At 35.7% G+C, this 15,529-nt stretch overlaps 3 protein-coding genes across 7 annotated transcripts; all 3 read left to right on the top strand.

The window, feature by feature from the left end:
- Nucleotides 1–6,310: 6,310 nt before the first annotated feature.
- LOC129793065 (vesicular glutamate transporter 1-like) lies at nt 6,311–8,515 on the top strand. Of its 3 annotated transcripts, none has more exons than XM_055832616.1 (6): nt 6,311–6,446; nt 6,515–6,812; nt 7,091–7,204; nt 7,259–7,433; nt 7,512–7,766; nt 7,848–8,515. In XM_055832616.1, exons 1-6 carry the CDS (start codon nt 6,397–6,399, stop codon nt 8,423–8,425), a joined length of 1,470 nt encoding a protein of 489 aa, XP_055688591.1. In that variant the 5' UTR covers nt 6,311–6,396; the 3' UTR covers nt 8,426–8,515. The 3 variants fall into 3 exon arrangements, with proteins under 3 accessions (XP_055688591.1, XP_055688590.1, XP_055688592.1); XM_055832615.1 differs by having other exon boundaries at nt 6,315–6,446; nt 6,512–6,812; XM_055832617.1 differs by having other exon boundaries at nt 6,357–6,446; nt 6,495–6,812; nt 7,848–8,514.
- A 2,159-nt stretch (nt 8,516–10,674) lies between these two features.
- LOC129793068 (vesicular glutamate transporter 1-like) lies at nt 10,675–12,870 on the top strand. Of its 2 annotated transcripts, XM_055832625.1 has the most exons (6): nt 10,675–10,775; nt 10,841–11,141; nt 11,482–11,595; nt 11,654–11,828; nt 11,903–12,151; nt 12,234–12,870. In XM_055832625.1, the coding sequence occupies exons 1-6, from the start codon at nt 10,726–10,728 to the stop codon at nt 12,809–12,811; spliced, it is 1,467 nt and encodes a 488-aa protein (XP_055688600.1). In that variant the 5' UTR covers nt 10,675–10,725; the 3' UTR covers nt 12,812–12,870. The 2 variants fall into 2 exon arrangements, with proteins under 2 accessions (XP_055688600.1, XP_055688602.1); XM_055832627.1 differs by lacking the exon at nt 11,482–11,595.
- Nucleotides 12,871–12,982: 112 nt separating this feature from the next.
- Nucleotides 12,983–15,513, top strand: LOC129793069 (sialin-like). Of its 2 annotated transcripts, none has more exons than XM_055832629.1 (6): nt 12,983–13,088; nt 13,148–13,448; nt 13,548–13,661; nt 13,909–14,083; nt 14,220–14,474; nt 14,544–15,513. In XM_055832629.1, exons 1-6 carry the CDS (start codon nt 13,063–13,065, stop codon nt 15,107–15,109), a joined length of 1,437 nt encoding a protein of 478 aa, XP_055688604.1. In that variant the 5' UTR covers nt 12,983–13,062; the 3' UTR covers nt 15,110–15,513. The 2 variants fall into 2 exon arrangements, with proteins under 2 accessions (XP_055688604.1, XP_055688603.1); XM_055832628.1 differs by having other exon boundaries at nt 13,139–13,448.
- The last annotated feature ends 16 nt before the right edge of the window (nt 15,514–15,529 follow it).

The following is a 15,529-nucleotide window of genomic DNA, read 5'->3' as shown; positions in this document are numbered from 1 at the left end:
GAAGAACTGAAACTCGCCAGCTGCCGACGAACCCGCCACGACGCGACCGATTCTCTGCGTCTTCTTGAATGGAAAACTTCGCGGTGGCGCGCTCTCCGACGTGCGGGAATCAAAGCGAGGGAGGGCAAAGTGATTCTCATCTCCCAGAAAATTCCCCCGAGGGGCACACAACTTCTCCCACAAAATGCCGCACAAAATACCACACACATAAAAGAGAGACTTTTCCCTCGCACGGTTATTACTGATAAAACTGAAAGTGGGCAATTTGCAATTCAAATCACTTTAATCGATATATTCCTCACATATTACTTTTAATTGCTTAAATTGTTCCCAAAAGATAAAAGAAGAAAAAAAACCTTAGGCGCAGGTGAAATGATAAGAAATCCAACCATAAGCCAATTTACCTTTTACTCTGCAGCGGGAAAGTGGATTTGTCACATTATAAGCAACTAACAATGAATTTATTCCTATGAATTTATTTGCAATGGAATTATCAAATGGAGAATCGTGCTGGGAAAATCGGCTTTGTGGTGAAAAAGATTGAAGCGGTGTATTTTGAAAAGGCAACAAATTAATTAATTTTACATTTTTTCTTGAATTTATTAAACTGTCTATTCGTATGAAATTCATACTTATATGTGGACGTTTGTTTAAAGCTTTTCCGTAAGGGAAAGTTATAGGCAAATAATTTTTTATAGAATCTTTACTCTTGAGTATTTTTGGTGGGATTCTTAATTCTTACTCTTAATTCCTTTGTGATTATTCTTGATTTTTTTCAGAATATATGAGAAAATCTTAAATTTTGTTTGCAACATTTTTGCAAAATTTAATATTCTTCAATTTTAGAATATTTATTAATTTTAGATTATTTTTTAAACCTTTAATTTCTTCTAAGTGATAAACAAGTTAATAAATTATTTAAAAAAAATAGAATTCTTAGTATTGACGATGTGTGCCTTTAAGAAGGGCTAGCTGTATGCCCCATTGAGAGCCCCTTAAAATTACTGAATGTCGCGATCTGTGTAGATGTTTGCGTGGAAAATCGAGTGCATTGCTCGATTTCGCATCTTCAATGACGCGAGATTGGCCAAAGTGAAAGAAAGAGAAAGATCTTCACAAGGAGATGGTTGATTTATTTGGAGTTTTGCTGCTTGTTACTCTTATCGGAGAGTCACTTTGCCCATTTTAGGACAATGCAAGTTTTCTCTGAGAGTCTTTTTTTTCTGCGTGTAAAACATTCGCAGCAGCTACATCTGATGATGGACGCAATCTTGGGAATCTTCTGACAGACACTACTTGAGAGGCTCTTGCACTCTTCATCTACACGCGGAATTTTCTCATTATCATCTTATTAAAGGTGCTTCCATAAAAATCTCAAAGTCAAACATAAATGTTACCTCGCGGTTTATGTAAGGCTTTTCCCTCCTCACCATACATGGGGGGAGGCAGCAAATGCACCAAAAGGGAAGATGATCATCATTTTTCTTGAAGAGATTTATATAGGAAAAGAAGATGATGAAAAAAAATGAAGATTCCCTATCAATAGAATAAAATGTACCATACACATATATTACTTGGCGGGCTGCTAAAGGGGATTTCTTCTTAAGCACACCAAGATTATGGTCTTTGGATGTATTGATGGTACATATAGTGAATATGTGGCCAAAAGAGCACGATGGTAAGGCGAAAAAGGCGAAGAAGAAGGTGCCCAAAAACTGGTTTTCTCCTCCATGTTCTTGGTCAAGTCTTTTTTTCTGCATAAAATTGCCACTAACTAGAAATTCATTCCTGGGTCAACTTTATCGTCATCATCATATGAAATTATGCCCACCAGAAAGTTGTGTGTGGTTGGGCAGCGCGCACATAAGAGATGGTTTGCAGCTGCACACAAAACCCCATTCCATGGGGAATTATATTTTTTGAGGAGCAAACATGCAGAAACATGCGGAGAATGAAAGAGTTCAATCCAATAACCATTCTATATATCCTCCTGTGTGCATCCAATTGAATTGCACATTTTGTCCAGATACCAAACAACATTTTATATGGCCATACGCTGAACTCACCGGACATTCTCAGATTTCTCCCCTTGATGGCTTTATTTTCTCACGCGACGCAATCGCAGGGCTTGTGATCTGTTTGAGATTTATTTAGGAGCAAATTGGGAAGCAATAAGTTCAATGAAAGGAAATGAATTCATTTACATATTTGTATTTTTTAAGGAAAAATACACAGAAACTGATGAAATTAAAAAATTTTCATGAGAATTCATAATTTGCAGTGAAACGCCGGGTAGAACCAGGCGTCTCCACTGCTTTGATATCTTCTTTTAAAATAAAAATGCTAAGTTAATGTTCGAGAATTAGCTAATCTTCTTTTTAATTGTTTCAGGCCGGAAGTCAATTTTTATCAATGCAATGGGGTCGCCTGGTGCTATCCGTTATTTCACTGCAGATAAATCTAGCTTCCGATAATTTCGTACATATTATAATTTCTTGTATCAATTATGATCCTAAATGGCTTGTTTTAACCAGGCATTCCCTTCTTTAGCTTCATGCTATAAAAAAGTGTTAGGTTAACCCTTTCGTGACCATATGTTTTGTGATCAAGATAATTTTTATTCGATAAATGCTTTGAGAGAAAATATGTCAGTCAAAAAGGTTTTCTTTGTCTGTCTTTTAAATTAAAATCATTTAAAAATTATTACAAAAATAATGGCAATTTAAATGAAAATCCAACTAGAAGAACTCACAAAGAATTTAACTTTGCTCTATTCTTGGAATTTCAACCATTGCGCAATATGTTGAGAAATAAATCTCAATGATGCTGCAGGCTTACAGAGAGAAATAAAATTTCGACTTTGCATGAATTTTCTCGGAGAATTTTATGATTATTTTCTTCGAGAAAAATAAGTCTCTAAGGACAATGAAAACTTCTTGGGTGTCTTGCTGAGTGAATGAATATTTTTGAATCTCTTTCATAACAAATTTACAGTGCGCGATCATAAATTAATGTGGATTTTATGCAAACTAAATGGAAAATCTTTTGTGCTTTTGCAGAATCGTCAAATGTTGCTGCCGGACAATACACTCTTGTGGGGAATTATTTCTTCTTCCCAATGTAGCTTGGCGAATTCCTGAGATACTTCACTTTGAATGGATGGAGAAGATGAGGTGAGTGAGTTGAATTGGTTAAGTTTTGCTAAGGAGTAATATTTTAGCGTTTAATAGGTTTTATAGATTGAATTTCATTGTTGTTTGCATTCTAACAACAATATAATGTTTAATTGTTTTATGTTGTGGATGCTGGATTGGGAGGTTTATGCTGTATATACTGTGCACAACATAAGAATGTTGAGAGGCTCCGCATTTTAATACCATGCCGTTGGAAGCCACCTTTTTGCAATTTTTGCCCCAAGAGCAAGTGAGAGAGAGATTGCACACACAAACAGCTCACAGTGTGGGTTTTCTTATGCGCCATGAGAGCCAACATAGCAGGGCAAAGAGGCTGCCTGATGCATAAATATAGATTTTGCATTGGAGTGCAAATATCAAGACAAAATTGCACAAATTTGATCGCTTGGCATATCTTTTCCGGCATCTCTTGAGTGATTCGTTGTAAGCTCTCTCAAGTGCGAGAATCTCTCTCATGATCTCCTCCAGCAGCAGCAGCTTTTCCTGCCACTCCAAATACTCACGGAAAGGGGGCATATGATGGCAAGAAGATGAAGAGAAAAAAAAGAAAAAAGGCTCTTGCTTCCCTCCCCGGTAATTGGGCTTTCGTTTGTAACGTTTTCAGCAATTTCACATCAATTTCATGTTATACATATTTATTGAATTATCACCATATTTAGATCATTGAGCAGCAATTGCCACAAATCTCGTCGACCTCTATAAAATGCTCAGCAATTGCAGATAATTTGCATAATCTTTCAAGCCCGACTCTTGCCCCGGTGTAACAACATATTATTTTTGCAGTGTGCCGCATTTGCTGCTCCAGAATATCTTGCCAATATAGTGGAGCTCCTCATGTAGGGGTTACACAAAGAAGCAGAAAATCCAAAACGAGTAGAGACGGGAGAGAGATGAAGAAGACTAAATGGAGCTCCCTGATTCGGTCGCGAACCTCTGGAATTTGCAAAAAGACCAAGTCAAATCGAATTGCAAAATATTTCTTCTCTTCATGGATTTTCTTTTACCTTCTATATACGAGAAATTCCTAGACGCTGTCATTTTGCCTTTTGCTTCGCACGAAGTTTTTTCGGGCTATTTATACGAATTTTTGCTCATTTTACTGGGCCAAGCTAATGGAAAAAAATCCCTCGTTAGTCCACATGGGAATATATTGGAATTTATTTGAGGAGAAAGGTCAGAATGAAAATATTTTTAATCATTTTTTTTTAACAGTATTGAACTTTCTTTTATTTTTTAATAATTTAAATCATAAAAAATTAAAAAAACAACAATTTTTTAAGGTCGTATGTTGATATTATTAGTAGCTTATCTATCTATTTTAATTTATCAAAGATAACCTGAAAATTATCCAAGAAAATCCTGCAAAGTAGCTCCAAATTTTTCTTACTTAACTTCCCCTTTAAATTAGATTTGATTGAGACTGTTTTATACAGCAGGTGCTGTTGTAGTCTTTTTATAGAATTCACCTGAATAATCATTCTTAACCTTCTGTGAGCGAAGCTGGATTTTTTGCAATGTAAATTGCAACCCAAATTGAAGGCAATCTTTACCAATTTTTACACGCAATTTAATTACAAAACTGAGAGATTCTTTAAAATGGAAAATCATGCAGGCTGGAATAAGTTCCACACATTTATTTTGCGCCTTCTACTTCGGTTATTTTCCACTCTCCTCCAGTTGGCAGTTAAATCGCATAGTCTGGTGATTTGAAATTGAGAGACAGTTGATTAAAATTATTCATTTTTGCTTTTGTGATTTTTTTATGGAAAATAACAATGCCGCCCAAAACAATTATTAAGAAAAAAACTACCAAGACGGTAAAGAAATCTAGCGAGAAAATGGGTAAGAAAGTGAACAAGAAAATGAGCAAGAAAACGGGCAAGAAAACCTCAAGTGAAACAAGGTTGGATGTGGATAAATTCGTAAATGATGTTACAAGGGAAATTAATTTTTTATCAAGTGAGAAAAATCGGGAAAGTGATGAAAATTTCAAGCAATTCTCTGAGGAAATTCAAATTGAAGGAATGAAGAAGGAATTTGCAGTGATTTATGAAAATTCCTTAACTGGTTTTCAATGGAAATTTAATGAATTCAAGAAGGAAATTGAAAAATTAATTAGAAAAGAGTCAAGTGGATTGAAAACCATTAAAAATCTCTGTGAAGTCTTTGAGTTATCCATGAAGCACCTGAAGGAGGAGTTTTTGCAAGAAAGAGAAGAAATTCTTGAAGAGTTTGGAACAATTCTCCTCATCCCTGATCTTCGAGGAATTCTCAAGGGAAAAATTGCAAAGCTTGATGATGAAATATTAATTGAAAATGAACATTTAACCGAGAATTTTGAAACAAAATTGAAGGCAATTTCTACAAATTGGAAGAATTTGAATGAAAATTTAGCAGAAGATGCCGGAAAGGAGTTTGATTGTCTTCTTAGTGGAATTTCTTCAGCAAAAACGACATTTAAAGAATCCCCAGAGAAGGCAAAAAAGTTGGCATTAATTGCAAAAATCGAGAAAGAATTATTCGAAATTAGGGAAATTATAAACTCTCGACGAAAGAAGGAATTTTTGGTTATTGTCCTCAGAGAACATTTGAAACATCTCAGCAATAATTCTGATAAGAAGTTAGGTGACCTCAGAGAGAAACGTTTAGCCCTCAGAATGAAGCTCAATAAAATTAGAGAAGTCTTGAATAAGAGATCGAGTCAGGAGAAAAAATTTCTTGAAGATTTAACAGTAATTTCTACGGAGGAAATTGGAAATTTGGTGAAAATTCTCACACAGAGGAAGAAAATGCAACAAATTCTTGAGAATATTTTGAAAATCAATGCTAATTTTGCAAATGTTTCACCGGAAAGATCTTCCTTGGTCGCTAGAACGTGTGAAATAAGGGCTGATGTGATATTCTTGAAGGAAAACAAGGAGGAACTTTTACGTGAAAATAAGAAGCTTTGTCAGAGTCTTGAGAATTACTGTAACAATAAAATTATTGACATGTGATAATCCGCTAAAATTGCTTCATTATCAGCACGAACTTCCACACAGAAGTATTACGAAGTGATAGCGACAAGATAGCTTGGAGCGTATGAATAAAATACTCGCAAGTATCAGCTTCAATTTAGTTAATCGTGGATCGTCCAAACTGAAACATTCCTTGTTTATTATTGAAATTGTAAGCTCTCTGTCCCATATTTTTTCCATCCACAATGGTCAACGATCCCACAATGGAGGGTGGTAGTAAAAGTGTGGAAATTAGGTGAATATTATCTTTCGTGGTGCTTCGTAAAAATATTCATTTAAATAGTTCTTAATTATTTAAAGCAGTGCTGAACAGTTGGAGGACTCTAAGATTCCTTTCTGGAAGAAAAGGCGCTACCACGTTGTTGTCATGGTCTTTCTAGGACTGTTTAATCTCTACACCTTGAGGATTAATCTTAGTGTAGCTATTGTGGCCATGACTAAGAAATACAACGTTACCCAAGACGATGGAACGATCGTTGAAGAGCAAGAATTTGATTTTGATTCAAAGCAGGAAGGACTCATCCTCAGTTCCTTCTTCTATGGCTACATAGCGACGCAACTTGTGGGAGGATATCTTGGATCTAGATTTGGGGGACATTTGGTAAATTTTCATTGCTAAAATTCTGATTATTTCTGTGGACATTGTCATATTGAACGTTCAAACCGATAAGCCCCGCGGGAGATTAGCTATTAGAGTATGAATGCCTTATCGTTGATAAAACCAAACGAACTAATTCATCAACAAATTCCATATATTCCCCTAATTACAATTTGCATGAATTTCTATTTGAGAAGAAAGTTATTTTTTTGTTTGTTTAGAAGCCACTAAAAGATTACACAGAAAGATCCTTAAAAATAATATTAAAAAATTCTTTAAAGATGTTCGGGATTGGACTTGGACTATCAGCTTTCTTAGCTCTGCTAATTCCAGTTCTGGCTAAAACTCACCTTGCCCTGTTTCTCACAGCAAGGATTCTTCAAGGATTTTTCGGGGTGAGTTTCCAAAATAACACATTGCATCAAGATCAATTTATCCTCTCTATGTAGGGTATTGTTTTTCCCTCAGTAATGGTCATTTGGTCACAATGGGCTCCCATCTTTGAAAGATCCCTAATGGGGAATATTACCTACACAGGAGCCTATGTTGGAACAATAGCTGCTATGCTTCTTTCTGGAGTCCTAAGCGTTGCGTGGGGATGGGAAAGCATCTTTTACTTCTTCGGTAAAAATTCTTTACGCAAGATGTTAAAGAAATTCATGGAAAAGAATATTATTTCTCAAAAATTTCCTCTTTCTTTAGGTTCAATTGGATGTATTTGGTACATTGCATGGATTTTCGTGGTAAAAGCAAGTCCAGAACTAGATCCTTTCATCTCAGAAGCCGAAAAGAAGTACATCATGACAAGTATTGGCGATAAAGGACCTGCAAAACAGATTTCTCATCCTTGGAAGGATATTTTCACATCACCAGCAGTTTGGGCTGTCGTTGTAGCAAATTTTACAGCCATGTGGGGCTTTTACACACTTCTAACTCAGCTTCCTATGTTCCTCAATGGTGAGGCTTTAGCAACTAAAAAGTTCTGTCAAAAGATTTAACGGAAATAAGTGATTTTGCCTTAATTTCATTCTCCTTCAGATACCCTAAACTTCAACCTTGATACAACAGGATTTATGTCTGCTATACCCTACATTGCAATGGTTGGTCTCCTGTTTGTTTCCGGCTACCTAGCAGACTGGGTTCAGATTAAGGGTTACCTAAGAACAGGTCAAGTTCGCAGATATTGGAATTGTGGAGCTTTCATAACTCAAATGGCATTTATGCTCCTAACTGCCTTTGCAACGGATCCTGTTTTAAGTATGGTTTACATAACACTTGCAGTAGGAGCTGGTGCTTTTCCATGGTCAGGATATGTGGTGAATGGGTTGGATTTAGCACCAAGTCATGCCTCCATTATTATTGGCTTATCAAATACATTTGGAACTCTTTCGGGGATTCTTAGCCCAATCATCATGGGATACATTGTGACAGATAAGACTCGAGAACAGTGGCAGATTGTCTTCTACATAACAGCGGGGATTTACCTTCTTGGCTCAATCTTCTGTTGGTTCTTTGTGCGAGGAAGACTCCAACCATGGGCGAAGATTGATCAAGAAAAGCTTGCAGCTAAAAATGCAAAGTATGACAGTGATAAAACGACATCTGTTCAACACTAAAAGTTGAGTACCTGGATGTCTGCCGAGGAGGCAAATATATATTAAATGCATGAGCAATAAGAAGAATAAAAAGATTGTGAAAAAATCTTATCTCTTTGAGTCTTTTAAGTGGTGTTATCTGGGTTTTGTCTTTCTTTTTTTATATAAAAAAAAATAATTGAAACTTAAAGTCAAGGATTTGAAGTGAGAAATAAGAAAAAGTAGGAGAGGTGGAGGACTCAGGAAGCTCAAAATTATCCTCTTAAAAATTTTGCAAAATATTCTTAAAGAAAAATATTATCGGATAGAAAAGTTTGCCTTATTTTTCTTTACAACATTATCTGTTGCAATATGCAAAAATTCTTTATAAACACTCAGAGCTTTTCTCAAGTGCACGCATAACCAGATCTGTCAAAGCTCAGTCAAATAAATTAGCGAGAGGATGATAAGAGCACATCAATTCATCAAAGTGAATTACCTAGATGACTTCTCAAGAAGGCAATTACAGATAGAAAAAAATATCGCAAAAATTCATATCGCAATTGAACCGTAAAATTTGAAAAGGGTTTGACTCCTTTTGTCTTAAAATGTTTTGAAATAATTTATGAATTTTTAAGATTTTAAATTCAAAGCGAATTCATAACATTTACTTTAACTTTGTCCTTCAATAAATTTAAAAATTTTTTTGGCACAGTTAGCTGTGATTCTTTCGAAGAAAAGAATAGCACAGCTTCTGTGTCCACTCTAAAACTCAAGGTCGTCGGATCGGGCTCAAACTTGGTATGAGCACGAATTAAGGTCCCCACATTTCAAAAAACGTATGCGCCGAAAAACTTTTCCGGCCGTCCGGCCGTCCGTCCGTCCGTCCGGCCGTCCGGCCGTCCGTCCGGCCGTAGTTTGAAGCTCAATTACAAGAGAACGGTAATAGATAGAGACTTGCGGTCAACGGCAAAGTTCAATTATCGACTGGAAGTCGTCCAACTATGATATCAAATTCACCCCCCCTCCCCTGCATCCGCCATTTTTAATTTTTTTCAATTTTGTTTTTGCTATATCTCAGCCCCTATTATAGGTAGAGGTCTGAAATTTTAATATGTTGTAGGGGCCTTTAAGACCTTTTCAACAATAACCCATTTCCAAAAATCGGACAAGCGGTTTAGCAAATATAGACTTTTATCGAAAGTCGGGCATAACTCCTAAACCGGTTGACCGATTTTAACCAAACCGGTTTTGAATGAAAGATCTCAAAAAGGTCTACAATTATCTATACATAGAAACTTTCAAAAGTTACCGCTAGAGGGCCTACAATCAAAAACAAAATTTTCGATGAGTTTTCGACCAGTTTTCGATTAATATCTCAAAAACTGGACGATAGATTTCGATTAAATTTTAGTATGTTATAGGTGATAGGCACACCTTTTAACCAAAAAAAAATAAAAAAAATTTATGTCGTGGTTTCAGAGATATAGACCAAAACAGGTTTCCATATGTACCGATTGTTGTAATATTGCCTTATATTGGCTTAACGGTACTTGATAAAGACTTTTCGATTGAAGTTTCATCAGGTATAGTGGGCATGACCTATCAGATTTTACTAATTTCAAAATTCAAAATGGCCGCCTTCTGCCATTTTGTTACATCAACAATTACTTTCATCTGTTCACATATATTTTAAACAAATTAATTGGCGCCCCGCGAAGCGGGGCGCCTTTTTTATACATAAAAAATATAAAAATATAAAAATATATAAACCTATAAATATACATATATAAGTACAATGATGGTCCAGCAGAGTAAAGGGAATGTACTGGTAAGTTTCACTTACGGGCTGTGATTCTTCCTTCAGATGACAGTCCAAGTGTGGTGAAAATTGAGGTGGATAAATTTTTAGGAATGGCTTTCTCACGCATCGAATCACAGCCAACGCGTGTAAATTCTGGGGAAAGGCTTACTCATGCGCGTTGGCTGTGATTCGTTGCGTGAGAAAGCCATTCCTAAAAATTTATCCACCTCAATTTTCACCACACTTGGACTGTCATCTGAAGGAAGAATCACAGCCCGTAAGTGAAACTTACCAGTACATTCCCTTTACTCTGCTGGACCATCATTGTACTTATATATGTATATTTATTTTATGATCACAAGATGAAGATATGTAGTGGAACAACTTGTGTTGTTTTCAAACAGTACGATTGAACTTTACAATCTTTTAATTAAGTGCAAGTTGTACCAAGTAAAATTTCTCAATCCGTATCAGTCCACATTCACTTTCCAAACAATAAATATCAGAAAATTCAGTTAGGAGTATTTTAGTGAAAATAATGGTCAGCAATTCAGCAAAGGATGAAGATGGCAGGATCGAGGAAACGACGTAAAACCAAAAATTTGCGTATTTGTATAAAAAAAAATTAGGTAAATCTTCAAAGGATATTTCAGGAATGCCCATCAATTAGAAGACTCTAAAGTGCCATTCTGGAGGAAACGTCGCTATCATCTCGTTCTTATGGTCTTCCTCGGATTATTCAATCTCTACACCTTGAGGATTAATCTTAGTGTAGCTATTGTGGCGATGACTAAGAAAAACAACGTAACTCTGGACAATGAAACGATCGTTGAAGAGCAAGAATTTGAATTTGATTCAAAGCAGGAAGGACTCATCCTCAGTTCCTTCTTCTATGGCTACATAGCGACGCAACTTGTGGGAGGATACTTAGGATCTAGATTCGGAGGACATTTGGTAAGTTCTCAAAATATTTGCTATTAATTTATTTTGGATTATAATCTGATAAGATTAGATTAAGTTAATCAAATTGAATGTTATGAACGTTTGGAATTTGATCGAGTAAAAAAAAAACAGAAGATACGAAGATTGGCAATTGAAGTTGTACGAAAGCCTTATCATTAGCCTGATAAAACCGAATCATATTACTTATCAAAAATATTCACTTATCACTGGATAATTAGCGTAGATATCTACATATGCGATTATTTAGGATCTTAGCTTCTGTGATTCATCTACAAAATATTTAATTCTTTAATCTTATTTTTTTTTAATTCCCTTTAAATCTTATTCTCAGATGTTTGGACTTGGTCTTGGACTGTCTTCATTGATGGCATTGCTTATTCCAGTTCTAGCTAAAACTAGTCTAGGTCTATTTGTTACAGCAAGAATCCTTCAAGGACTCTTCGGAGTAAGACTGAAATGAAGTTAATGTATTTTCTGATTTTTATTCTTTGTTAAAATTTCAGGGTATTGTTCCTCCATCAATTATGGTCATTTGGTCAAAATGGGCACCATTTTATGAGAGATCCTTAATGGGAAATGTCGCCTTCACAGGAGGCTACATTGGAACAGGCGTGGCGATGCTCCTTTCGGGTGTTTTAGCTGTTTCATGGGGTTGGGAGAGTATTTTTTACTTCTTCGGTAAAGAATCAATTCTTAACAACTTTACTTCAAAACAAGGTCTTCTTTCTATCATTATTTTTTTTATTTTCTAGGATCAGTAGGATGTCTCTGGTACATTTGTTGGCTTTTTGTGATAAAAGAAAGTCCAGAAGTTGATCCCTTTATAACAGAAGCAGAGAAAAAGTACATTATGACAAGCATTGGGGATTCAGATAAAATGATTTCACATCCTTGGAAGGATATTTTCACATCACCACCAGTTTGGGCAATTGTCGTGGCGAATTTAACTGCAATGTGGGGTGCATATACACTTTTAACGCAACTTCCAATGTTCCTCAATGGTAAAGTCGCATAAAAGTTATTTTTTATAATTTAAGAAGTTTTCGAAAAGATACTTTATTTGATATTTTTTTCATATATTAGATACATTGGACTTTGATTTGGACACAACAGGATATGTGTCAGGAATACCCTTCATAGCTGTGGTTGGTTTTCTCTTCATTTCGGGATATTTAGCAGATTGGGTGCGTGTTAAGGGTTACCTCAGAACGGGTCAAGTACGTCGGTATTGGAATTGTGTTGCCTTCATAGTTCAAATGGCTTTCATACTCCTAACTGCCTTTGCAACGGATCCAATTGTAAGCATGGTCTACATAACACTCGCCGTAGCTGCTAGTGCTTTTCCTTGGTCGGGGTATGCTGTCAACGGATTGGATTTAGCTCCCAGTCATGCTTCCATCATTTTTGGCTTATCAAATACATTCGGAACTCTCTCTGGGATCGTTAGTCCCATAGTTATGGGACACATAGTTACAGACAAGACACGAGAACAGTGGCAGATTGTCTTCTTCATAACAGCCAGTATCTATCTGTGTGGAGCAATCTTCTGTTGGTTCTTCGTAAGAGGTACCCTACAACCCTGGGCGAAGATTGACCAAGAAAAATTAGCAGCAAAAAAGAAGGAATTGGAAAATGATAAGATGGAATCTGCCGAAAACTGAAGTGGCATAACTGGATGTCTGGTGAGCAAATAAAGATAAAAAGACAATAAAGAGATCGCGGAAATTCTTATCATCTTCTTTTATTCTTATCTGGATTGTTCTTTTCAATTAAAGTGCAAGTCAAATTTTTTGGGGTGACTTAGAGGTTTTAATTTTCGGAATCTACCTTTCAGTTCATTTCCACCTTTCAAGCTTAAAGTATACGCGTGTGATAAAGTCCTTGGAATAGAAATTAATCATAAGCAGCAGAAATGGATAAAGATACGCCGGAAATAACGTAAAAATTCCTTTTGAGTATCGCGCGTAAGCTCTCACTGAATTTTCTAGGCCTTTCAGGACATCCGAACGTATGGAAGATGCTAAACTTCCCTTCTGGAGGAAACGTCGTTACCACGTTGTAGTCATGATCTTCTTGGGATTCATCTTTCTCTATACCCTTCGTGTGAATCTCAGTGTTGCCGTTGTGGCAATGACTCAAACACGGAACGTAACGCTGGAAGATGGTACAGTCGTTGAAGAACAAGGCTTTGATTGGAATTCCAAGCAGCAGGGACTTATCCTCAGTGCTTATTTCTACGGTTCCATAACGACACATCTTCTAGGTGGTTATTTAGGAACACGTTTTGGTGGTCATTTGGTATAAAAAGTGTTTTCTTTTTCCTTCCAAAATAATAGATTGGATTAATCCTAAGAATTTTAATTGATTTCGATTACTACTGTGAATTTTTCATTACAGGTATTTGGCATAAGTGTTGTGGTTTGTTCAGTAATGGACTTACTTATGCCAGTTCTAGCTAAATCACATTTAGCATTGTTTGTTGCAGCTAGGATAATTCAAGGAATTTTCGGGGTAAGTCTGTGCAATTGATAAGGGATCTCATATTTTACACTTGAGAATTTTAATTGAGAAAATATTTTTCAATGGATTTACTGTCAAAAAAATCGTTTTTTTATTAAAATTATCAAGAAAACCAGATAGGAAATATTTCTTACTTTTATCTTACTTTTTCATGGGACTTCTAAATGTTCTAAAAAGTATATTACTCTTTCGTTTATAATTGTGCATAATTTTGGTTCTAAAACATAAAAATTTTCAGGGCATATCCTTCCCGTCCGTGATGGCTATTTGGTCAAAATGGGCTCCTGTTTACGAAAGATCCTCAATGGGAAATGTAACGTACACTGGAATATATATCGGAGGAATTATTGCATTACTTCTATCTGGCGTTTTAGCTGTTAAATGGGGATGGGAGAGCATATTCTACTTCTTCGGTAAGTACCTACCGTTTTTTATTAAATGAGAACTTTCTTAAAATTTCAGAATTAAACTAGAGAATATAAAAAAAAATTAAAGGAACGTATTCTTATATGAATTTCCTGATATGATTTTAAAATTAATTTTCTTCAGGCTCATTATCATTTCTTTGGTACATTGTATGGATATTTGTGGTAAAAGCAAGCCCAGAAGTTGATCCTTTTATAACGGATGCTGAGAAAAGGTACATCCTCTCCAGTCTTGGGGATAGTAAGAAGGGAAAGGATATCGTACATCCGTGGAAGGATATTTTTACATCAGCACCCGTTTGGGCAATTATTGTGGCCGATCTTACAGCAATGTGGGGTACTTTTACTCTCTTAACTCAGCTACCAATGTTTCTCAGTGGTAAGGACTTAATGCATAGATATTTTAGATTTTTTTAAGGATCAAAACCCAGAGTTTTAAAATTTATAGATACTCTGCATTTTGATATGGACACAACGGGAATTATGTCGTCTATTCCCTACATAGCATTGGTCTGTATGTTATTCGTTGCTGGCTTTCTTGCTGATTGGATTCAGGTGAAAGGATACCTGCGTACAGGACAGATTCGTCGTTACTTCACTGGTATTCCTTACCTGCTCCAAATGGTATTTATGTTCCTTACGGCCTACACAACAAATCCCACCCTCTGTGTTGTCTTCATCACTATCGGTACAGCAGTTGGGGCCTTTCCCTGGTCAGGCTACGTAGTTAGTGGTCTGGACATTGCCCCAAGCCATGTGTCAGTCATTACAGGCTTTTGTGGGACACTTTCAACCCTCGCGGGCATCATTAGTCCCACCCTAATGGGATTTATTGTTACCGACAAAACACGCGAGCAGTGGCAAATTGTCTTTTATATTTCAGCTGGGATTTATTTATTTGGTGCAATTTTTAGTTTAATTTTCATTAGCGGGAAATTGCAACCATGGGCTAAGATTGATCAGGAGAAATTGGCACTAAAAAAGCTAGAAGCATTATCTGATGAGAAAAATTAATAAATATTTTACAAAAAGTCCTTGCAAGTCACAGATAAATAGATTAAAATTTCCCCAATCTCCCCTATTTTATACATACATATGTCTAAGAAACACATAATGATGGCCCTTGAAATAATGAACTATTAAAGATTAATTAGTCTCAAGTAGGTACTTAAACTTGTCTCTTATCTGTGTATTTACTAGGGCATTTATGGAACTTTAATAAAAAAAATCTTTTATGTACTTATAAAATCCTTGAATTTAAAGTAATAAATTCCCGAAAAAAATCAAATTTTTTATTAGAAAGATTGGAAACCTTAAATTAAAAAAAATTCTATATTTATACAAAAATCTTTCGTTTAAAATTATATATCTTTACATTTGTAAAGTAGAAAGGACTTAACAATAGAGCTTTTATCAAACACTTCAATTTTTATG

The sequence above is a fragment of the Lutzomyia longipalpis genome, chromosome 3 (genome assembly GCF_024334085.1).
Source record: "Lutzomyia longipalpis isolate SR_M1_2022 chromosome 3, ASM2433408v1".
Taxonomy (NCBI): Eukaryota; Metazoa; Arthropoda; class Insecta; order Diptera; family Psychodidae; genus Lutzomyia; species Lutzomyia longipalpis.
This window is presented reverse-complemented; position numbering and strand designations above follow the sequence as displayed.

Bases quoted from the DNA above. Each gene is read 5' to 3' on its own strand.
- LOC129793068 (XM_055832625.1), top strand. From the start codon at position 10,726: ATGGTCAGCAATTCAGCAAAGGATGAAGATGGCAGGATCGAGGAAACG. The intron at 11,829-11,902 runs GTAAAGAATCAA...TTTATTTTCTAG, and splicing joins GAGTATTTTTTACTTCTTCG to GATCAGTAGGATGTCTCTGG. The intron at 12,152-12,233 runs GTAAAGTCGCAT...TTCATATATTAG, and splicing joins ACTTCCAATGTTCCTCAATG to ATACATTGGACTTTGATTTG.
- LOC129793069 (XM_055832628.1), top strand. From the start codon at position 13,063: ATGGATAAAGATACGCCGGAAATAAC. The intron at 13,449-13,547 runs GTATAAAAAGTG...TTTTCATTACAG, and splicing joins CACGTTTTGGTGGTCATTTG to GTATTTGGCATAAGTGTTGT. The intron at 14,475-14,543 runs GTAAGGACTTAA...TAAAATTTATAG, and splicing joins GCTACCAATGTTTCTCAGTG to ATACTCTGCATTTTGATATG.
- LOC129793065 (XM_055832615.1), top strand. From the start codon at position 6,397: ATGGTCAACGATCCCACAATGGAGGGTGGTAGTAAAAGTGTGGAAATT. The intron at 7,205-7,258 runs GTGAGTTTCCAA...CTCTCTATGTAG, and splicing joins TTCTTCAAGGATTTTTCGGG to GGTATTGTTTTTCCCTCAGT. The intron at 7,767-7,847 runs GTGAGGCTTTAG...ATTCTCCTTCAG, and splicing joins GCTTCCTATGTTCCTCAATG to ATACCCTAAACTTCAACCTT.